The sequence below is a fragment of the Galeopterus variegatus genome, unplaced genomic scaffold (genome assembly GCF_000696425.1).
Source record: "Galeopterus variegatus unplaced genomic scaffold, G_variegatus-3.0.2 Scaffold3894, whole genome shotgun sequence".
NCBI classification, from domain to species: domain Eukaryota; kingdom Metazoa; phylum Chordata; class Mammalia; order Dermoptera; family Cynocephalidae; genus Galeopterus; species Galeopterus variegatus.
The window spans coordinates 96,052-121,915 of record NW_007730005.1 but is presented as its reverse complement, the minus strand read 5'-3'; the positions used below and the strand labels follow the sequence as shown (position 1 = coordinate 121,915).

The 25,864-nt window shown below is 32.3% G+C and overlaps 1 protein-coding gene across 2 annotated transcripts in view; it reads left to right on the top strand.

The window, feature by feature from the left end:
- Nucleotides 1–25,864, top strand: part of LOC103601822 (ephrin type-A receptor 7) — a 103,449-nt gene that overhangs the window by 51,921 nt on the left and 25,664 nt on the right. Inside the window, exons 3-4 of one of the 2 annotated variants that reach the window (XM_008586236.1) lie at nucleotides 18,932–19,056; nucleotides 21,752–21,920. In XM_008586236.1, the coding sequence (XP_008584458.1) occupies nucleotides 18,932–19,056; nucleotides 21,752–21,920 (294 nt within the window). Of the gene's footprint in view, nucleotides 1–18,931; nucleotides 19,057–21,751; nucleotides 21,936–25,864 lie in introns of both variants that reach the window. The other variant, XM_008586237.1, reaches the window with a different exon arrangement.

Here is a 25,864-nt window from a genome sequence, read left to right as displayed (position 1 = left end):
ACCTTTCCCAGTGTGCAACATGTAGTAGTTGGGAAATCAATGGTGACCAATGAGAAAGCATGGTTTTATTTTTAATTTTTTTTACATAAATTTTATTTTGTAAATTTAAGGTACACAACATGATGTTATGTAATACATATAGATAGCAAAATATTACTATAGTGAAGCAAATAAACATATCCATTTTTTCACATAGTTATCCATATTTTGTGTGTGTGGCAGCAGTAGGTAAAATCTCATAGCAGGAATCAGAAATTCAGAACAATATTTTTAACTATTGTCCTCATATTGTACATTATATCTGTAGTCTTTTTCTTCCTATATAAATGCTATTTTATATGTTCTAACCTACATCTCCTCATTTCCTCCCACATACTTCCCTGGTAACCACTGTTTTATTCTCTATCTCTGTATATTTCACTTTTTTTTTTTTTAATTTCACATACAAGTGAGATCATGGAATATTTTTCTTTCTGTGTCTTGCTTATTTCATTTAGCATAATGTCCACTGGGTTTATCTGTGTGGTGATAAATGGCAGGATCTCCTTTTTTTTTTTTCCTTTATGTCTTTTTTCATGTCCGGCAACGGATCGCAACCCTCGGTGTTGCGCCCGCACCTCGCTCAGCCAGTGAGCGGGAACCAGTCTGTATGTGGGATCCGAACCCTCGGCGGGAGCGCCACCACACTCTCAAGCGGCGCACTGTAGCAGTGCGCCACCGGGCCGGCCCAGGATCTCCTTTTTTAAGGCTGAATAATATTCCATTTTATATGTATGTGTGTGTTTGTGTGTAAATGTGTATCTCACAGTTTCTTTATCCAGTTGTCCTTTGACAGACACTTAGATTGTTGCCATATCTTGGCTAGTGTAAACAATACTGCAATGAACATGGGAGTGCAGATATCTTTACAAGGTGGTGATTTTGTTTCCTTTGGGTATATGCCAAGAAGAGTAATAGCTTCATTATTTGGCAGTTCTATTTTTAATTTCTTTAGGAGCCTCCATAATGTTTTCCTTAATGACTGCACCAATCTACATTCCCACCATGTACCAGGGTTCCCTTTTTTTTTTTTTCCTTCCTTTCTGTCTTTTTTACTGACCGGCAACGGGATCGCAACCCCCGGTGTCGCTCCCGCACCGCGCTCAGCCAGTGAGCGGGAACCGGTCTCCACATGAGATCCGAACCCTCGGCGGGAGCGCCACCACGCTCCCAAGCGGCACACTCTCCAGTGCACCACTGGGCCGGCCCCCAGGGTTCCCTTTTTAAAAATGCAATTAACAGCTGTAAAAATAAATAGATGAAAATCTAAAAGGGGCTGTGTGATATGTAAGATTATATATAGAAAACTACAATATATTTTCAAATAACGTAAAGGAGACCTCAGAATATAGAAAGATAGACAATATTTTTTGCTTGGAAGTATTAATATCATACGTATAACAATACTTCTTAAATTAATTTTTTATTGAATGTGATTATAATGAAATTTGCAAGTGTGTGTGTGTGTGTGTGTGTGTGTGTGTGTGTGTCCTTGTTAACTTAGTAAATCAAATTCCTGAGTTGAATGTAAAAGGGAAAATGGCTAGGAATAGCAGAAGCAGTTTTGAAGGAAAAGTTGTGAGGATGTATTATAAAGCTATGGAATTAATAAAATACACTGTCAACAAAAAGACAAGTAAGTAGCATAATAGAACATATATGGAAATACGTGATGGGGTGACATAAATAATACTATAACACCATTTATTGTACTACACATAATAAAAAAAATCATTTCCATAGAGGAAAGACAATTGTGAAAAGAAAAAAAAATAGACAATTTTGAAGGAATTCCCAGGAAATACAGTTCATAAAGAAAAGTTTGATAAAATTTACTGTAAAAATGAAAATATAAGTAACACAGTGGGAGGAAATGTCATATATATTTGGAAAAGGAGTAATATCTAGTGTATATTTTTAACTAAAAGAAAATCTACCAAACCCTAAGACAAAACTACCTAATCAGATGTGTGAAACTGAAGAAACAGGAGTAGCTAGTAAATCAATAAAATCAGGGAACTGCAAAAATGGACAGTAATGAAAAAACATTTAAGATAAAATTAAGAAGAGTAAAGTATTAATTGAAAATACTCATTTAGCATTATATCAAATATTGTCTAGAACACATAAAATGGGCAATTTTATAAATTCCTGTGCAATCTACAAATTTATAAAACTGCTTTGATGTAGCAATATCTATCAAACCAAAAATTATCTTACTAATGAAATTCTAGTACACACATATGCATGCACACTATATCATCGTCTATAATCAAACAATTACAATTAAAAATGGAAATTAACTTAAATGTCTGTTAGGAAAAAATACTTGTTAGATGACATTTTTCTTTCTGTTTTTAGAATATGTGGGATTTTTAAAAACTTATTTTGTCCAAGACTTGTATTCTCTTTTCTTCTCTCCCTTTTTCTCTCTTCTTCTCTCTCCCCCTCCTTGTCTTCCTCTCTCTTCTCCTTCCTCTCCTTTCCCCTCAATTTAAAAAATTAATCACACTATAGGATTTGGAAGTAATTTTCAGAAAAAAAACTCAGTTCAAAACTTTTAAATCTTAAACTTTGAGAAGATAGTTATTAAATAAGACAATCTGGTTTTAAATAGAGCTGTTCCATATTTCAGGTAAATTCAGTAAGATGTGTACAAGCAACACAAAGTTATGGATTATATTATTTCTATAGCCCTCCAAAATGTTGATGTATTATCAATGCCATACGTGAATCCTTACCTATTAACATAGGCGTTGACAAAGTTGAATTTAAACTAAGCATGTAAAAATAATAATTAACAGAAGTGTATAAGTTAATACTGAGAGCTAGTAACCTGTGATTAATATAGCCATTGATAGTTTTCCATGATGATACATATTATAATTATATATATTCTTTGAAACAAAGCAATATTTAACTACACATTTATAACATTGTAATCTTATTTTTTTTAAGTATTTATATGTTGAAAAACATTCCCTTAATGAGGATTAAACTAGTTACCCATCGAAAACTCTATTTCTCCAGCAAATATTCTTTTTCTATTTCAGTACATCAGTACTAATATATAAATCAACCTTTTGATACATCAGAATGGATATTCTTAACCATAGTTGTCGTTTGACTTAAGTTTAAACTATTTGACACATTGTCCCTGATACAAAGCCCATTTGAGGGGCAAGGAGTATCCTTATTACATGGAAAAAATTTAGTATATTCCATTCAGAGTCCATCGTTAAAACCTGGGCTATGTTGTCATCTCCACATTCAAAATCATAGTGTATTAAGACTTCTTCCACAGCTAACATCCTTGAGGTTGACATCTTCTTGTGACTGAGTAGATAGCAGCAAGAAATTCAATTACAGCAAGCCTGCGCTGTCATTGCACCTGTCTGCTCGCATGGGAAATGATTTGTAAATTGGGCTTTATCTTTCCTGTCCCATAAATCTCCTGTCCATAATTGACACTTGTCAGCATAGATGAATAGTGGGAGAAAGAAAACAGAAAGTAAATGAGTAGCCCACCTGGGAAAATGATGTCTTGTTGCCTTTGGGAGTCATTTACAAACAGCAGTACCTACAGGCCAGAGTTTTTATCCACAAGCATGTGGCAAGCATTTTGCTATTGAAAAATACAATGCCAGAGCTGAATCACAATGAAGATAAGACAAAGGAGCTATAATTAATATATAACATTTTCCCAGAGAATATAAACATGTCTTCCAAGGAAATTGAAACCTTTTTTTTTTTACTATTTGTGATGTTCACTTATTGCTGCTGCACATTTGTAAGTAGGTGTCTGACCTGTCAAAATTCACTCATGAAGCAAGCATTTTGGCTGTCTTGGGAATTGATATTGTCACTTTTACACAACTCAACATCAGTTCAAAGTTCTGTGATACCAGTGTCAACAGATTGGTTTTAAAAAGACAGGAGAATGATGATATTTTCTTGCAAATGTCAAAGAAAGAAACGGGGGATTTCATAAAGGTGATCTTGGGAGCAAGAACTAACCATAAAAACATGACAGATAAACCTTCATATCTAATTTTCCTAAATGGCTTATTTAACTTTATATCTCTTTCTGAAGCATATCTCATATCACGAAACACTCATATTTCAAAACAAAAAAAAAAGATTTCAGAATTTATTAATAATCTTGATACTGAAATACCTAAAGTTTCTGAAAAATTAGTGTCACCAATATTTTTGTTTTGAAGAAAAGATATAACTGAATAAGGTTAAATGATAACAGATTGAATATTCTACAAACTAAATTTTGAATAACAAAAACTCATTATATGTATATGTATGGCTTTACATAGTCTTTTCAACATATTACCTGATTTTAAAATAATTTAGTTCTTAAGTGTGTATAATTTTATCAATATTTTTTAAATATGCAAACTACTATTAGGAAAAAATAATTTATCATTTCTTTTGAATTTTAGAAGGTTCAAAATTATTTTTCATCTATATGATTCACAGGTATTTTCTAATTTAAAAGAATAAGATCTTCTTCATCCTCTGCTCCCACAGATCAGTATGAATATAAAGTTTACATATTATCCAAAATGAGGGGAAAAGATTAGAAATGGAGCATTGAAGGGGGGTTGATTTATCTTTAATACTTCTCCATCACTATCTTCTGCTTCTATCACCTGTGCTTCAGTGTGTTCTTTGCTTATCTGTCCAGTATTTACAGAACTTGTAAGCATTCTGTTATATTTATACTACAAAAAGAAAGTTTGTCCTGAGGAAGTTAAGTTGCTTCTCTGTAGGTTATTGTTAGTGCAAAATGACTGATTTATTTATGCCTACCTTGATATGCTGGACTTGTAAACACAGTGGGGAGTTTCTCAGATATTGATCTAAAGCAATAGGTATTAATAGCATAATACAGTGGTGCTACATAACCTTTTATAAGGGTCAACTTTGTCATGTAGCAACTTAACTGAAGAACAAGGAAACTTTTCAATACAAGTAACAGTGCTGCATTTTTTTTCCTGCCTTTTCTTAAATCAGCAGTTTTCCAACAAGTATATCTGCTATTGTTTTTCTAACTAGTATCAGCAATATGGGCATAGCTATTTAAAATACTAAGGTAACATCAACAATATTGGGTAGCATTGCAAATAGAGATGTGAATACTTTTGCATTCGCTATGATCAGGAAATATTACTATTTTTAGTATCCAGAGTTTACCATATAATACTTTATATAGTAAATATTATCCTTACATTAGAATTTGTGTGTATGGGCAATTAGAAATTTTATAAACAATTTATTTACTTATTTTTAGTATCCAGAGTTTACCATATAATACTTTATATAGTAAATATTATCCTTACATTACAATTTGTGTGTATGGGCAATTAGAAATTTTATAAAGAATTTATTTACCGAGTCATGTTCTATATTAACACACAAAATAAAAATAAATTAAGTAGAGCACGATAATTGAATAAGACAGTATAACTCTGAACCTCAACAGATGCCAAAGTATAGCATATCTCTGTGGACTTCAATTCAAATACTCAGAGTTTTAAATATATTTAAAATATTTATGTTAAATTTTTAAATGTCAGTTTGCACTGGAAGTGAATAATATAAATGAACTGAATGTAAATGCTTCTTGATGTGCTATTTTGTATAGTCAACTTTACACATGTATTTCTCTTTTATTTCTTAATAATACATTTATGGAAAGATTGCTAATTGCTAAGCATTGTGCTAAGCGATTCACATTCCTTATCTCATTAAATTCTTTCAACACCCTTATTACTATTTTGCAAATGAAAATTAGGTAGCTCAGAGCAGTTTAGCAACTTGGGATAACATAACTAATAAGTGACAGATCTGGGATTAAACCTTTTCTGCATGGCTTCAGAGCTCATGAAGGGGGGCAAGAGGAGGATCTTATCTGTTCACCAATCAATGAACCTTTAGGTTGTTTTCCCTTTTTGTCTATGTGAATAATGTTCCTATGAAAATATACTTTTAAGTCTTTGTGTGGACCTGTTTTCTTCTTGTGGGTAGACTACTTAGAGTGGAATTGCTGGGTTATATGGTAACTTTATGTTTAACTTTTTTAAAAACTGCTTTTCCAAAGTAGCTGCTCCATTTTACATTTCCACTAATAATGTAGAAGATTTCCAGTTTTTCCACATCCAGCACTTGTTGTTGTCTGTCTTTTCATTATAGCTATTCTAGTGAGTGCCAAGTGATGTCTTAATGTGGTTTTAATTTGCATTTTCCTAATGACTAATGAAGATGAACATCTTTTCCTGTGGCCTTGAGGAAATTTGACTGTTGGTTGAGAAGGGGTTTTAAAAGAAAACGAAAGAATCAGCCAGACAGAAGAAAAACTGGAACTGAGTCAGTCATGGAAGTTAAGGAGAAAAAGAACGATTAACAATACTGATGCTACTGAGAATCCAAGAAAGTGGGGATTGAGAAAAACCTTCTTTTGTGGTGAGATGGGGACATATACTAAGTGCCTAAAACATATATGGTGAAGTGTTCCTTGCTTGTACTGTGAATCCATTTGAGACATTTTTTCACGTAACTATTTCTCAAGTATAAAATGTCTAAATTAAATAATGTCATTGAAAGGTGTTCTTTTAAAAGAGCAGGGCACCACATTCACGTTAGTTAACACATTATTCATGCCGTCTAGTAAATGATTTCTCTCACTGGAAATCTGTTTAAATCACCTGATAGGGACTGGTTCAGACGTGAACTTGGGCCCGTTCAGGTTTTCTACAGCTATTTGGTCCTACAGGGAAAAGCTTTACCTGAAATAACTCCCAGGTGCAGCTAAACAAGGAATAAACTTTTCCTCACCTACCCCTTAAACTTGACAGATGAGGGTTTAGGGGTATCTTAAATATTCCTCCACTTCCTAGTTTAAAAAACCATACTTTTCATCATGATTTGGTGCCTTCACAAGGGAAGTGGAATCTGAATCACTTCCCCTTGGTTCTTTCTGGTGTACATTCAAAAGAGAGATTAATTGGGGAAGAGACAGAATTAAGTGGACTACCTGACCTCCTTCTCCCCTGCAATTGGAAAGATGAGGGTGGAAGATGGAAGACACTACCAGTTTCCTCCCTAATATCAAATCCTTCCTTCTTTTTTACTATCATTTTTTCAGGGTAACTATACACCCAGCTTAAATTTTTAAAATCTGTTTCTCAGCCTAAGGAATGAGACTAGTAAGATGTAAGCAGAAGATTGCCAGAGCTTACTGGAAACATTGGCTTTCCTAATTTAGGTCCTAAGCATGCTACACTGTCTTTTCCTTCTCTATGCCTGCAACATGGACGGGATAACTCTAGTAGCCGCAGCAGTAGCAGGTGTATTACAACCATGAGGAAAAGGCCATAAGAATCATCTTTACATCCTTGAACCACTGAACAAAATATAGCAACAGTCTATCTTTGAAATACTTTTTTTTTTATTGCTTGAGAAAAAGCAAACCTTAAACTACTGTTTGGGTTTTCCTACTTGCAGCCAAACAGACTCTAACTCAGAGAAAGGCAATTATTTTTTGAAGTGTCAGATAATTAATACTTCATACTGTACAAGCTATTTTGTCTGTGTTATAATTCCTCACCTCTCATATTTTAATCCAATAGGAGCTATAGACAATATATAAATAAGGTCCATGTGTTCCAATGAAACTTTATTTACAAAAACAGGTAGTTAACCAAATTTGGCCCATAATCCATAGACCCCTACTCTTAACTAATGCAGGATGAAACTGGGGGTATTGTCTTCTTTGTGTTTGTGTCCCAGTTAGTTATTGAGGTGGTTGTTTCCTGGTGGCTGGACACTTTTAGGAATAAAGTCAAAACTCCATATGTGGAAATAGAAGGGAGATACACACAGCAAACTGGAGTTTATCAGTTTCTGTCTCTGGCTAAAAGACACCAGAATGTAGGGAGGATTTAGGGAGGTCTTCATTCCTGGACTGAAGCACCTGCATTCAATAGTAATTACTAACACATTTTATTCATTGTATTGTTTTTTTGTTTGTTCTGCATAGTTACTAATAGTAAAAACAATTTATTTTCAACACCTTTTTTTTGCAAATGTACAGTATTTTAAAAACATTCTGGGTCAGATACAACAAGTTTGTGGGCTGGCCTGGTGATCTTCCATTTATGATATTACTTCTATGGTAAATGAAGTCCAAATTACAAATAACTAAATTACACATTTACTTTTGGAAACAGACTTATTCATAAATTGGTAACTTTCTCTACATATAACCATTCATTATAAGCCAGATTTTTCCAATGCAGATAAGTGATTCCTGGGTATTAATTGGCCACTGTACGAAGCTGCATTAATTTTCTCTTGGTACTAAAATATTATATAGTAAAGTAATGCCACATAGTATCATTGGTATCATACAGGTTTAGGAAATTTATTGCAATATTCATTTATGCCTAACTTCCTAGGTAGTAGCTTATATTTGTACTTTGTAAAGCAACAATTTTAAATGCAAGCTACAATGGTAGTCGTAATATATTTAACAGACTATAATAAACTAAGTGGTTAATTTGTAATAAGTTCTTACTTTAAAGTAATAAATCTTTTGATTAATTGAGAATTTGTTATTAAGCAATATGAATTTCTTAAGTTTATGCACTTTTGAGATGAAGTGTATTCAGAGTACCTGGAGCAATTGAAATAACTTTTTTTAAGTGTACATAAATGAGGTAATTTTAGTGCTTCTTGAGCTACTATAGGTTTCCTGTCTCTTCTCTTCCACTTCTTCCTCCAACCTTCCTCCTTGTTCCCTTCCTCCTCCTTTCTTTCCTCTTTCTTCTCTTATTCTTCTCCTTCTTGAATACTTCAACTAATAATAGGGTGGAAAATTAAAATTAAATTAATTCTGAGAAGTATCAGAATGAGCATTTTGAATAAAATGAAATGAACAAAACCCGTGAGGAACAATCTTCAAAAACTATTTTATGTAATATTTAAGAAAGTAGGTTGGCTTGGATAAATATGGATTTTAGGCCTAGGGAAAAAATACAGTCAAAAACAATCTATACCAGAGTAAAAGAAAACGAAGTAGAGAAACAGAATAAAAAGAAACAAAGAAGTGAAAGAAAGTATGAGATTGATAGCAGCCAAAATATAATGGGATTGGTCATTCTTTTTGACCAATATCAGGAATTTAGGGATGAGGTAGATGAATGGTAGACACAGTACAGAACTGTCAAGCATTTTTGCTGTATTATTATTTGTATTACCATATATTAACTGAAACAAATATATATCCCTCCATTAATGGATATAACCTCAATTTTATGTATCATGTAATACAGTGGCTTTCAACATTTTTAAATATGTTTATTAATAGTACTTTGTAGATGCATATTATGTACCTTTACTTTGCATATCCTTATGCATACACACATGAAACACATTTTATGAAATTATATTTATCATTATATGATTTTTATTTCATTTTGTTCATCTTTAAAAATTTTGTTTGCAATTCATTACATTGACTTTACAATAATGAAAACTGCTGGTGTAATGGAAAAGTATTTGGGAAGTTATAAATGCAGTGTAGTCACATATTAAGTACACAGCTGGTGCACTAGTCTGTTTCTGTTGCTTGTAACAAAATACCCAGAACTGGGTAATTTAGAAAGAAAACAAAATTTATTGCTTACAGTTTCAGAGGCTGGGAAGTCCAAAGTCCAGGGAACACAGCCAGTGCACGCTTTCTTTGGTATTGACTTCAATGACGTCAGCATGTCACATTGCAAAAATGGAAGAGCAGAGAGAAAGAGAGACCCTCCTCTCTCTTGCTTTAAATCCCTTAGAACCATGCCCCTGAGCACCATCATTATGGCATGGTCCTACAATCTGCAGTGCACGCTTTCTTTGGTATTGACTTCAATGACGTCAGCATGTCACATTGCAAAAATGGAGGAGCAGAGAGAAAGAGAGACCCTCCTCTCTCTTGCTTTAAATCCCTTAGAACCATGCCCCTGAGCACCATCATTATGGCATGGTCCTACAATCTGATCACCTCCTCAGACCACACCCTTCAACCACCACAATAGAATTTTCCACCCTCAACAATTACAATAGGGATTAAGTTTCTGATATATGAAATTTGGGGGACACAATTCAATCAGTCCACAGCAGGGAGCTGGTGTTCAGTAATGCAAGTTTTATTCTAATGGAAAAGTATAACTTATTTGAAATGTATGGGACTCACACATACATTTATGCATATACATACACACACACGAGGATACTGCAAAAAGTTTATGGAAAGATTTTATACTCTCTTTCAGTTCTACTTTTCCATGAACTTTTTGAAGTGCCCGTGTGTGTGTGTGTGTGTGTGTGTGTGTGTGTGTGTGTGTGTGTGTGTGTGTGTGTATCAAATAACTTATTCTATTCAAGGGTTCATGTTCTTTATTAAAAAGGGGTCTGGCTGTGTGGCATACCTGCCCCATACTTTCTGATAAATCATTTCTGTAAATATTTTATCATTAAAGCAGTGCCATAGTCATGTACTTTGTCTTATACATAAAGTAGCCTTTGGCTATGGATTCATGTAAAATTTGAGATGGAGCATTGTGCAGTACTTTCAACAACAACAACAACAATGAAAAGAATTCTGTATTAGTTGAAGTGGAGGAAGAATGATTCAGTGATGAGTTGTTACCTACTGGTGGAGGCTACTAGAGACAAAGTCCTGGGCCCAGTCTTGAACCTGGGTGTGTTATTATCTAATTGATATAGAGTTATCTCTTGCAGATAGTAGACATAATACCAATATTCCTGATAATTAAATATACCATTATACCAGTCAAACACTGAATTACGCATGATTTTTTGGCAACAGGGAAATGTTTTTGTGTTTTGTTTTTTGCTGCCTTCCAAGAATTTTCTGCCACTTGGTTTGTAACTCACCTATGCTATAATATTTATTTTGCATTCAAATTGTTTGTGCACATTCATGTTCTAACTTGTTTTATAGATTAAACTCTACTGGAAGGTAGGAACTGAGACCTCATCACCTTTGAAGTCCATGTAACTCTTTGCTTATACTATAATCAATCACTGAAAATTGTCGAAGTTATGAATGAATGAAGCTCTCATCAGAAATGAGTAAAATTTTATAGTGATCTTACATTTTGGGCATTTTAGTTTAACAGTGAAGGGTACTTAAGACTAATGTTATAGTACTTTTAAAAGACAGTGTTAATTCAAAATTCCAGAGAACAATATATAAGTAGCTTCCACCAGAAAGAAAATGATCAAGGAGTTGCACAGAAAAAGAAATGCTTCATCAAGAAGTCATGCTAAGTAAAAATGTCGGCTGAGCAACAAGAAGTGCTGACTGACACAGGTGGTGTACATTTGATACAAGTTCCCCATCGTCCTATAGACCAATGACTTGCAACTTCTCTTTGAGTAGCCAGTCTGTACTTTGAGTGTCAATACTCTAGAATATTTTAAATAATAATAACTTTATCCCTCATTTCTTTTTAATAACTCTAAATTTAAAGTTTTAACAGTGGCCATATTTTGCTTACTCAGTCATATAACCTTATCCACCTCTTTTCACTTGTAAGTGCTAGACTGCTCTGAAATGTTTTTTTCCTCCTTAGAGAATTCATATTAAATATCAGTTTGCCAGAAGTTTTATTGCATCATAATTTGTAAGAGAAAAATATTGGAAAAGGATTGCACCTGTTGATAAGGGCCTGGTCAAATAAATCATGGCACACCCATATAATGGAATATAACACAGGTGATAAAAGAGTGATGCAGATCTATATGCGTTAAATAATACATGTTATACAATAACAGTGTAAATGAAAAAAATCAAGGTTCTGAACTATCCTGTTAGAATAATACCATTCATATAAATAAAATGCATACATTTGTTTTTACCTAGACTATTCCTGGAAGGATACCAAAAAAACTGTGAAGAATTGTTGCTTTAAGGAAAGGTATCTTTGTAACATGGAGACTAGGTTGGGAGGGAATCTCAGTTTCCACTCTTTTGCACTTTTTGAGATTGGTAGCATAAACAGGCATTTGCGATTTAAAAAAAAAATGACTTAAAAAAATTCTTGCTCAGCTTAACCTCTTCTGCTAGCTTCAGGTTCTAGAAGTACTGCCCGTTGAGCAGATACCTAAGGGTCTTCTCATTATTATATCCCCAAAACCTAATGTCCCGTCACATTGTGGATTCTCAATAAATATTAAATGAATGAATGACTACTCAGCTTTCCTCCTTCTAATATATGCTCTCAAGAAGAGCCAGCACCTAGAATTATTTCAGCATAGTTGGAAAAAGCTGGGAGTTAGGACTTTGGACTTAATCTGAAATCTGCCTCTTCCTGAGGGGATGCTTCTTAATTTCTGAAAGGCTCAGCTTCTTTGCCAATAAAAAGACAATGATAACTACTTCGTTAGGTTATAGTAGGAAAGAAAGGTGATGTGTGTGTGTGTGTGTGTGTACGCATGCACACGCATATATATAGAGAGAGAGGAAATTTTGAAAACTGTGAAAATCTATAAAAACCCTCTATATCCTGCATATAGTAATGCCAAACAAATATGTGTTGACTAGAACTAAAATAGGTAAAAAAAAAAAAATAGTATTAACTGTTGATTGAAAAGATAAGAAACATGTATGACTCGATATCAAGGGTTCACTGACCCTTCTAAATTGCCTTGTTAGGTCATCATTTAGTTATTCATTTGTGAATAGGACTGGTGTGAGTCAGACAGCTAGTTCTGGGAAGCTGCCTAATTTATACCTACTGTGTTCTAGATTGATTGATTGATTGATTTTTATACATTGAGAGGTACCAGGAGTTACAAATTAGCCCTTCATTTTGGCATTTTAGTAAGTAATTTGGCAGAGACTACAGAAGTCCCAATATGCACTTAGGACCAACAGTCAACTGTAGCTTTCTCCACAACTGTTACCTCTTTGCCCTTTAAAGCATTTAACTTAGAGATTTTGCTGGGAAGTGCTAACTCCTGTACTGTAGTAATTAAACATCCAAACGGTTGTTTACCAATTATCTGATAACACCAAAGAAAATTTCATTCTCAGAAAAATGTATTTTCAGACCACTTTATAACCACTATTTTAAAGAACAGGACTGTTCTTAGCTGATCAAATAGTGGAGTAGTGACTCTTGTTGTTCCTGTCAGGTATTTTATTACACTGCTGGAAATATGTTGATTTAATTCACATGTATACTTACTTGACTACGGCTTTTATTTTCTTACTTACTATCCAGGGTGCTTTTATTTTCTTGCTTTGTCAGTTCAACATCATACTCATTTTCTCACTGAACTTTCATATCTTATCTTTAGCCGTTATTCAAGGTGTCTTTTGAGTAAGATTTTTTTAATTTATTTAAAAACTCATTTTATATCTTATTACATTGTTTATTTTATATTTTGAATATCAACCTAATGTTAAGTAGGTAGCAATGCAAATATCATAATTTAATTATGGAAAAAATGATCAATTCATCTTCTACTAATATTTTTTCAACTACTTATTATAGAATGAAATTTTATGTTTGTTTTAGTCACAGATCATGCATCTCTCCAATCAAAGATAATTTGATGGACATCTATTGCAAATGGATTCTTCATAATTGGTGTATACTAAATTGCCCCTAGTCCCTGTGCTTTTTTTTATATTATTATTTTAAATACTTACTGTTCATAATCTTGCTACTGACCCTTTTTTCATGCCAGGAAATTGAAATTTAATGAAATCACGTTAGCATTTTTATACATATTTTTACATACTCTAAAAATGGAATTGCTGTGTTACATGATACTACACTATACTATGCGTACTTCTGGCCTAATGTTTTGTTATTGAAATAAATTTATATGTGTGTCTATATATATGTCCTATAGTGCAAAAATGAAAACACCTGTGGGGAAGATTAAGAAAGCTGAACGTTGTGTATTAGAAAATACTAAGCTCCTAATAATACACGTTTGTTATTTCAAAGGATTGTTAAAAATGAATTTCATACTTATAATAATAGCAACAAAAGTATTCAGTAAAAGACTATGATTCTGTTATTATCAGATTTATCTTTGACTGTGTTCTAAAGATGGCTTCATTTTCACTTTTTATATTTACCTAGTAGAAATCAAACGTGTCAATAGATTTAACAACTTGATATGCATGAGGAAAGGTCATTTCATGCTTGTTGACCCATCTTACCTCACTGTATTGTTTGGAAATACAAATACATTTTTCCACTTCATTCTTTGTTGAAATTAGGTTAGAACAAAAGTGCAAGGAAAATGATGACTGGTATAAATAAATTACTTGTTAAATCCAAAATGAGACTCATGAGCTTCATTAAAGTTCCACCACAAAAAAAAATATGTTTCTTCAAAACGTGTAACGGAAATTTCTTTTCTATAAAACATTGTGTTTGGGGTCTTAATCAAGAACAATATTCCTTGACTCCATGCTATTTCAACATGAAGTTTGATATATCATATTATTAAACTGCGTTATCACTAACCTTTTTTCATAGACTTCATAAAAATTTCAGTAGGTCTACTTTTCTCCTTACTGTATTTATTAGTGTTCTGTTGCTGCCACAATTACCACAACAATTTAAAACAACACTAATTTATTATCTCACAGTTTGTGTGTCAGAAGTCTGGGCACAGCAAGGCTCAGCTGGATCCTCTGCTGACTCAGTAGGTCTACTTTTCTCCTTACTGTATTTATTAGTGTTCTGTTGCTGCCACAATTACCAGAACAATTTAAAACAACACTAATTTATTATCTCACAGTTTGTGTGTCAGAAGTCTGGGCACAGCAAGGCTCAGCTGGATCCTCTGCTGACAGTCTCACAAGGCTGAAATCAAGTTGTCAGCTGGTCTGGGCTCCTATTCGGAGGCTTTGGGGAAGATCTACTTCCAAGCATTCCTGTTATTGGCAGAATTCAGTTTCTTTGTGCTTGGAGGACTGAAGTCTCCATTTCCCTGCCTGTCAGCCTTTACTCCTAAAGGCTGTCCCCATATATTCTTCTGTTTCCCATGTGGCTCCTTCCAGCAATAACAGGTTGATTTCCTCTCACAATTCAAATCCTTCTGACTTCTGCAGCAACTCTCTGACCCTGGTTGGAGAAACATCTCTGCCCTTAAGGGCTCATATGGTTAGATTGGGCCCTCTGAGAAAAATTCAGGAATTTTTTTGTATTATTCTAAAGACTATAGCCTTAATTACATTTGCAATGTCCCTTTAGCCATGTAATTTACACATTCACATGTTCCAGAGATTAGAGTATGGACATCTTTGGGGGGCCATTCTGCCTGCTGTGCTTCATTTTTTCTCCGCTTTATGATAAGAAAATTTCCCTGTACATACAGGTAAGCTTAACATTTTAGAGGGAAGAATGGAGCACTTAAGAATATAGTCCAATGTGTAATTTAAATATATTTTTTATAATTGGATTTTAATTGGAAATTGATTAAGATCAAAAATCACCACATAGGAGTGTTTGAAGCTCAAAATCTATAAAATGCTAATTGTTTCACATCCTTACATTAAACTATCATTCTTATTACTGATTATTTTTCAATTCAGAGTCGCTTACTAACAAACCAGCCCACAAATTTACTTTTCTGCCTGTCATTAGACTTTCGCTTTCCTGTTTCATCAACTTTATCAACTTCATTTTTATGCTGTTGAAATTTACCATTTGAACTATGGAAACCATTTCTGAATTTCCTAAGATTATCTTTCATTGTCTTTCATGAAGATTCCAAATACGAATAATAATGTGTTTCATGGCTTAGTCTGTTTGATATTTTATTTAATTATTATGTCTTATGTCCCGATAAGTCTTGAAGATCTTTAAGTGAAAAAAAGTTTCATCTGTTTCTTTAGTTGAAAACAATTTTTATATTTGAATATTTCTAGAAACTTAGATGAGAAATAAATCTGTTAATTATTCATTAGAAGTCCTACTCAAAATTCATGTCAAAAAGTTCCTCTTATTTGTTTTTCTACATTTTCTAACTCAGGGACTTTTATTATTGTTGGTTATTCTTTATTAGTTTCACATCAATTCCAACTGCAGTATATTTAATTTCATTTGATAATTATGAAAATTATACTTTAAATGTCATAACACCTAATTGTTTCTTAAATATGCATGTAATTTAGTCGTTTACATTTTCTTTTCAGAAATGAACTACAGATTATAGTTAATTGAATATTTTGGCACATTCCTAGTAAAATTGGTATGATGTGATTAATTTAGTAGATCAAATATATTAACCATAGAAATCATTGTGTTTTTAGATTAGCCTACCTTTATGCCACTTCAAATTTGCTTTAATGTATAACTTTATTTGAAAATAATGACATTGTTAGAATCTGACTAGGTTAGAGATGTTTTTGTTTATAAGCTGCATATATCCTGTGAATTGTACATCCTGTATGCCTATTGAAACTCAAGGGAAAATATAACAAGTTTTCTTGTACCAAATGTGTTTGAAGGACATAAAACAAAGATTTTGCATATCATGCAGTTTATCCATTCTCAAGGGCCATGTGCTAGTACTTCAATCTGACCCTCTTAAAACATGTGACTTGATATAGTGTCAGCAGGTGATTTAAAAAAAAAGAAATATCCAAGAAATCAGGAATGTAGTCATTATCAGATATAGCTTCTTATGTGAGAGAAGGAAAATATATTGTAGCATACTGCACTGTTAGTGCTGTGATATGAGTTTCAAAATTTTATATAATTAAAATGTATTTTTAGGTGCCTTTCTGTTCCCCATTTCCCAATTACTATAATTGTATTTGTAAAAGTTCTTTTCCAGGATGAAAAAAATGAATGTAATTTTGATGTATAACTTACAGAAATGAAGTCCCATTTTATACCCAGGTCTTGCTTTAATGTGTCGGAAACTAAATGAGGTAGATTTGTATCCCCAAGTCTCTTCCATACCTTGGAAGTGTCTTCTGCCCCTCACCATAGTACTTAAGGACAGAAACCAAGTAAAAGGTCATAGTTTGACTTATATTGAAAATCACATTAAGCTATGCGTGTTATTTAAAAGAGACCTGGAGATTTACACATACTAGCTCTCTAACTGATTTCCTTCTAACCTATTTTCAAATGGCACACATAAGTTGTAAACCCTGATCATAGACCAGCAGCCCTTTTGGGTAAATTACATTATGTTGATCATTGCAGTATTCTCACCTGTACTGCATTTCTTTTTCTTATTCTACCAATTAAAGTTAAAATATAGATTTTTCTGAATGATTTTGTTAAGTAATTTAGACCATTAGAGATTATTTGTTCAATAGGATCGCACCTCAGGATTACTTGGTGTTCATGTTTCCCAAGGCTATGGCCTAAGGAAGCAGTCTCTTGAACATCACAGTCTGCTAAAATGTGCTAAGCCTGTTCTGGATGGAGACACATATCCACTTTAGAGACAATTTCTTCTTTGCTGCATATATTCAGGTTTGGAAAGTTGTGGTAGAAAAAAATTTTCTTATTAGAAATTTGATTCATGGAAAACATATCAGAAATTCATTTAGTCTGTAAACAGTCTGTTGAGTACTTCAGCTGCAACCTTTTGAAGGGAAAGTTGTCTCACTTAATCTGCCCTAGTTATGCTTTTGTTGGTAATCTGGGAGGAAATAGGAGTCATGCTTCTTCCATGTCCTTTCTTCAAAATTGCCAAGTCAGAAAGAAGTGAAAAATGTGTGTTCTAGACATTGATAAAGGAAAATATTAAGAAGTAGAGGAAACAAAATAAAGCCAAAGGGATAAACATCAGAAGGTTGATTAAACAGCTTAGGCCCCATGTAATTGCTTTTCTGTCAGCAGGATTATTAACAATTTTGGATGTCTGAAAATTAGATTAACAGTCTGAAAATATTTTACAGAATGAGATAGAGCATGATACATGGAACATAATGACCCCACTGAAATTCAGCCAAGCCAGTGCTGCTACTCATTTAGACAGAGAAGACAACTAGTTAATCATCACTGAGCAAATTAGACAGAGCAAATTAGTTTGCTACATTCCACAGTCTTAGCTACCAGAAAGAATATATGCCACTAATTAGAATGAAAGAACTTTAAGCATATTATTATCTATATAGAAAGAGAAAGTAAGACTGTAGCTTCAAATTGCTGCTATCAAAGCTTGAAACCTAGGTTACATTGTCTGTATGTGAGTGTATGTGTGTTCATGCATATATTTTAACTAGTAGCAGCATTTGTATTTCCTTGAGGTTGACCTAATAAAGTACAAAATTTTTTTCCAACATTACTTGGAATTCTTTGGGAATACACACACACTCACACATATAGAAGTGAAACATAAAAACGTTTTAAACAGTGTGATCCCTTTAATATTAAAGGAGTCATTCCATATACTTTTTCTGGCATAGTATTAAATTATTTATTTTTCTTTTAAAAACTGTAATTGCTGTTGCTTTTGAAATAAATATTTAGACTTAGTTTATAACTGGAGATTAATCTGAAATCATATTTTCTAGCCTTAATTAGCATTTATTTGCTTAATTGTCATTCTCAGCCCATCATTTCCATTTTTCACTAACTTGAACAATGCTATCTTCTGCTGTTTGCACTTTAATTTAAATTTCTATTAAGGTTTATGAACAGTAATAAGGTCCTGTTTGAATATTCATTAGCTTCTGAATTGTGAGCTATGAAAAGGTGCTTTCTTTTACCTTAATGAAACTGGCACAGCATGGGACTGATCAGTTGTGACATTTGATTTGAGGCATCCAGTGAATTTTCTCATTGTTTATTGACACATCTTGTCCAAACAGCTCCCTCGCAAGTGAGCGGAGTAATGAAGGAGAGAGTGCTGCAGCGGAGTGTCGAGCTTTCCTGGCAGGAACCAGAGCATCCCAATGGAGTCATCACAGAATATGAAATCAAGTATTACGAGAAAGTAAGTGCTAAGAGCAGCTGAAATGTACAGCAATGTGCGGTGTGTCTTGTGTCATCCTGCTGTATTGTAGACTGAGGTTGGTCATTATGCCAACTATCTGGAGCTTCTTCAAACTTCGTAATTAATTTTAGTCATTTTTAGTAATCATCTCCCTGAGTCTCTGATTCATCATTATAATTATGATTTCTATGTATTGAGTTTCTGTGTTACATAAATGAAAATATTCCATTTGTATATTTATTTAATCAGTTTTTGATATCATAATAATTAGATGTAGGATGTTATAGTACCACAGAAACCACACAGCCCCAATGCATTTTTGGAAACAGTTTTATTTAGTTTGTCTGTTTAGGCTCATAATGATTTCTTTAATTTATGCAATTTCGGTGATAATGATGATACCCTCAAATAATTTAGAAATTTAAAAAAATAAGAGTATTTTGTATAATAAATATGTAGTATTCTTAAGAATCAGGTGATATTTCACTCCTTTAAATTCTTCCTGAAGTTTATCTCATATACGTTATGCTAATAGTGTCTACCAGTTCTTTACACCTCTCCCTACATGAAAAATCATATGGCTGAAACCCAGGTGCTACTCCTTTAATCTCCATATAATGACTAAATTTTAGTCAATAGTGATACATCTGAGTATATGAGTGTATATATTTCTGTTTTGTTTGGAGAGGAGAAAAAATACAAATATATATTATTTTTATATTATATTAATTTTATATGTATAACTTGTTCACAAATTATTATCCAGGTCCCACCTACAGAAAGATCTTGTTGAAGATTTGAAACACAGAAACTATTACCATTATTAAAGTAATAGTAATAATAAGTGTTACTACTATTAACTTAGTTGGCTGAAGTGCTATAATGTACATACCCATTTTAACCATTAGACAGAATTACAAAATGGGGGCCTAACGCTTTGGAAAAACTATGGGGCTGTGTTGAATTAATTGAATAAATTGAAATGCATACAGTACATGGGTAATAGATACATTTTTTTCTTCAAAGAAAAACATAGTTTAAAATAAAGTTAGTGCTAATTTTTTAGATTAAGTTTAAAATAATTTTGCTTATTATTTGCATTATTACTTCATGACTTCATGGCCACACTTGCATTTTGTATGCTTCATTTTTGTACCAGGGAATATATTTCTTGTCCCACCAAATGTGTTTGATAGGGGAACATTGTTTTTAATGTGGTTTTTGTTATATCTGTTTTTCAGTGAATTCTAACAGTCCTTCATGAAATTATATCAGATTTCAAAAGCAATAAAACACATTTTTTTTAAATATAAGTTAGGCAATGAGAGTAAAGTTTCTCACAATGCAAATATGAAATATGTTGAAAATCTGAAATATTTTGCAAATTCTTGCTCTGGAATTGTTATTTTTTATTTTGTGTGACAAACAGAATGTATCTACATTAAGCATTAAATTCACAAATTGTGCAATTATTAGAAGACAGTAGCAGTACTGCATTATATTTTATTGTAATATATGCAAGCATGTGATTTATATATTGTTGTGTCATCTGAGTTATGACTAGTTTTTTACTTGAGATAAATACATGTAATACCAACTGTCATTTTTATAAATGATTATAATGAAGACAGTCACAGTTCAGTTTCACTAAATCAGGTTTAAGTATATATGCAGACATCTGCATGAAGGCAAATCAAAAAGTCAGACTGACGTTTTAAGATTTCTATGAATTTTATTGTCAGAGAAAGTTGAACAAAGATATTTATTATAGGATAAATAAGAACTGTCTAAAATTAGATATTTTGAAGTATAATTTTTTATAACTTTTATTCATAAATAGCCTATGAGAATCACATCAGTGAAGCTTTGAATTTTTATTTATTTAAATATTTTGATGGAGTTTTTATATGCTTGAATTTTTTATTTTATTCTTACACTTATATATGCCTACATACACACATACACATATAAAAATATGTTTAATGCTTAGAGGATGAAAAATTGATGATAAAAATGTGACTTCATTATTTTAATAAACTCTGCAAGCCTCAGTTTTCACATCAAAATAGGAGATTGAACTAAATGGTGTTTAAAATATTGTCAAACCATAAACCATGTAATATTTTAACTTTCATATTTAAAATTTTAATGTAAAAATATTTCATTAAATACTATTTTGCAGATGTGGTTTTATTCTGTGAGAAATGTGGCTTTTATTAAAAATAATTGATATGTCAGTGTGGTGATAGTGTTAACTGATTTAATAACTTTCTACATTGTTAGCATATGGCATTTTGCTTGCTAAATAACATTCAGGAAAAAATTAAGAGAACTACATTATGACATGAAGACCTCTTTTAAACCATAGATTTTACAGGTGTACCCACGTTTTGATCAATTTGTATTATGGCTAAATAGGTCCTGCCATTGTGCCCTGTCCTGACAAAGCAGAAGCTCAGAATACCATAAAAGTTTTAACGATATTATTTCTCTTTGAAATTTGTAGAACAAAGGCATACCTTTCCCATTTACATTTTATATTGTCTTAGAAACAACTCAATGCTGTAATATTCCACAAGGTAAAATGTAGCCTCTATAAAAACAATGCAGCAAATTGAAGTAAATTGCAAGAATTGACTGTCAAGTTGTCTGGTTGCAATCACAATTAAATATTACCTGTAAATATTGTTTCTAGGATCAAAGGGAACGGACTTACTCAACAGTAAAAACCAAGTCCACTTCTGCCTCCATTAATAATTTGAAACCAGGAACAGTGTATGTTTTCCAGATTCGGGCTTTTACTGCTGCTGGTTATGGAAATTACAGTCCCAGACTTGATGTTGCTACACTAGAGGAAGCTACAGGTAAAATGTTTGAAGGTAATTACCAACTTTGGTTTGGCTTCTTACACTCAATAACTCTGGCATATATACACACATACTGTGTATGTACTGTATACACATACTGGCATATTTTTTGTCAATATAGGAGTGATTTGCATCAAAATATTTTTTATATATAAACATATATGTACATGTATATGCACTTTGTAAATGTTGTTCAGAATAATAATTTAAAATTTGCTTACCTATTTAGCAATGCTAGAACCTTACAACTTAAATTAGATTCTTTACATATAAATTAGATTCTTTAATATATTCTTTTATATATAAAAGAATATATATTCTTTAATATAATATATATTACATATAATATATAGATTCTTTAATATATCTTAATATATAATATATATAAAGAATGATCTATATTCTTTAATATAATATATATTACATATAATATATAGATTCTTTAATATATCTTAATATATAATATATATAAAGAATGATCTATATTCTTTAATATATTCATAATATATATATAATGTATTTTTGTTAAAAAAAAAGGTAAAGTTAGAAACAGAAGCAGGACTCATTCTATTTGTGTGTTGACACAAGATGTGTCTGTAAACCTCAAAATGATCTTACTCTAATTGTGTTCATCAAAACTACTTCACAGAAACTCCCACATGAGGCCAGGATGTATACTAGGGTGGGCAAGAGAAAGATAGGATCTAAGAACCTGTGTTAATTTAAGCTACTTGCCCTTTAGCAATGATTTCAAAAACTGGAGTTCAGAAAGATCTTAAAACCTGTATTTCTTTTTATTTTTGTCATTTGTCCTTTTTTGTTATGAAATATTTTAAGCATGCTAAAGAATATGTTTAAAGTGTCTATGAAATTTAAAGAATATAATTAAATGAATATCTCTGTTCCCATCACTCAGCTTAAAAATAGAATATAACCAAATATCAAAGAAGCCCCTTTATAATTTTATGTTTTATAATGGAACACAATATTGTAGTAAAAATATATACAGTATATAATAAATAAACAGGTGTGTATGTCAGGATGCATGTCACAGTTTACTGTTAGAGTGCATGTTCAGAACACCTTGAGTGCCACTGCTGGTTGCTCTTCAGCTAGGCTGAGGTCTCCGTGTGTTTCTTTATTTTTGAGTTTTTGATTCCTCATGACATTACTATTCAGGCAACAAGGTTCATCCAACTGTTACCTCCTCATCTTCTTGCAAATCTAGTGTTCCTACAAAATTCTAAATAATAGTGAGTTTTAAAAAAATGTTATATGATTCTCCTAAAAAAATGTTGTATGATTCTCTTTTCTCAATTTAAAAAAAATGTTTCTAAACAAATTTAATCAATATAGTTTTATTAAAGAGTTATTTTGACTTCAGAGAAACACTTTTATAGATCTTTTAAAAGGTAGAGTAAATTGATAAATATCCTTTGCATTAACTATACAATATTCTTCTTTCAAAATATTTTTGAATGGAGAATGTAAGACCAAAAATGGCAGTATCTAAATTTACTAGCCCCCAAAACATAAAGCACTTTAGATTAAGATTTCAACATTTAAACATTTGAGTGGTCAAGGGTTAAAATTTGTTCTGGTAGTTTTCAACTCAGACTGATCTCATGATATCACTTTATGACTTCTAACATAATAAATAAGACACTTCAAATTATGTTTTTTTCATTTTTTTATTTTTACTTTTTGTTTTTAATATTCATATTATAATGAATAGTTTAAACTTAAACTAGAAACATCAATTAGTTATCTCACATTTAGGTTTGAAAACTTCCAAAATGAATTTGTGGCTTTTCCTTACTTTGTAAATTGAGAATATGGACCAAACTATTATTTATTGAGTGCTGAGATTAATAGATGTTCTTTTCATTATTTACAAAAGAAATAATTAAGCCTCAGAGAATAAGTTGAAGTAGTAGAACCTGAATGATCATGTGAAATGAATGTTGTAAGTGGATTTTTGCTTTAGAAAGAATTTGGTGATTTTTTTTTATCATCAGAATATTCTCTGTCACTGGAATGTAATGTTGATGAAAGAAGGATCCATATCTTTTTTTAAATTACTGTTGTCTTGCCAGTGCCTACTGCAGTGCTTGGCACGTAGAAGGCACTCAGTAAATGAGCAGTGAATGAATACCACACACTCATCAATGTAGAACTCAGTATTAAGTAACTGTCAATGCCAGCAGACAAATGCCTGGTTTCAAATCTCAGTTTTGCCAGGTCCAGTTGTAGGACTTTGAATGAGCTACTTCTCTGTACACTAAATTCTAGAATAGTAGTACCCTACTCATAGGGTATTCTGAGGATTAAATAAGTTAATATACACAAAATGCCAAGTATAGTGCCTAGCATGAGTGTCAAGTATAGACACTGTACTAGGTACTTTGTGTATATTAACTTATTATTAACTCTTATTATATATTATAATATATATAATATATATTATTAACTTACATTAAGTTAGTATTTATTAATATATATATATTAACTCTTATTATGTAAAACAACCTTTCTCAAACTTTTGGATCTCAGAGGACTCTCAAAAAGATTTTGTTTGTGTGGGTTATATATTCCAGTTTTCATCACATTAGAAGTTAAAACTGAAACTTTAAAAACATATTACATAAACACATTAGACATTTAGTGATGACATTTCACAAGTCATGTAGCTTCTGGAAACTCAGCTGTGCTCTTGTGAGCAAATGAGAATGAAAAAGACAAATAACATCTTTGTATTATATGAAAATAGTTTGATCTTGCAGATTCCCTGGAAAGCTCTTGAGGACCCTCAGGGATTCCCAGACTACCCTCTAAGAAACACTGAGTTAGTACAAGATACTGTGCTAAGAGTTAGGGATGCTAAGAGTTAGATGGCACAGTTGGTGCTGTCAGCTGAAAGTGCAGTGAAAAAGACAGACAGGTACACAGATTCTGGCCACACAATTAAATACTGGTACAGTGCATGGGCCAAAGTTATCAGCATGTTAGGGAACAGTGAGTCACTGTGCTAGGAAGCAGGGCAGGAGGGCAGATGCTGCCGAAAAGAAGTCACTCCAGCATCGTTTGAAAACACAAGTTAAACAGTCCATACCATTGCACATACATCTTAAAATCCCCTTCGATACAGAGTCAAATCTACTGTTTTTACAATTTTTAAACCATGGTGTTCTGTATAGCCTTTAAAAATTAGTTCAAAAATGTATTGCCCATGAAACAGATGAAAATATTAACTGTAAATGTCAACTATGGAAAGATTAAAGTATGACCCTGACTATATATAAAAACACATAAATATAAATTTTGATTCATCATTCACCTAAGTTAAGTTTTCTCATTGGAGTTCCATTTCTAAAGCTAAGGGAAGAACTGAGCCTAAGACAAGCAAAGAATTAGACCCATGGGACACACTGATTGAATGGAAAGAATTTCTACACACATGTGTATAATTTTTCCTTCCTCATAAGTAGAACAACTCCATTCCTTTTCCTCTCTTTATAAATATATGTATATGCAGGTAAAAACAAAAAACTACCGAACAATACTTGAAGTCCTCTTTTCTCTGTTGTGTGATAATATGCTGTAATTTAGAAATTAAAACTTGGAATAGTTTTCTTTTTTTTTTTTTTTTAACCTTTGTTTACTTCCCTCAGGGAGCAAATCAGCAGGTGATAAATTAGGAAGTGTATATAGTACCTTTGTTGAGAAACTATCTATTAAACCAGTTATTTTTACTATTTTTCAGTGTAGGAGCTCTCTCTTGTTAGCATAGGTATATAAAATTGAGATAAGTTGTCAAAATGAGACAGACGTAGATAAACTAGAGAAAGGCCGATCAGAAAAGAATTTTATGCTGCCTATTGTGGTGAGATATACTCTGCCTACATATGATTTCCTACTCTAGAGACCCAGTCCCTTGCCAC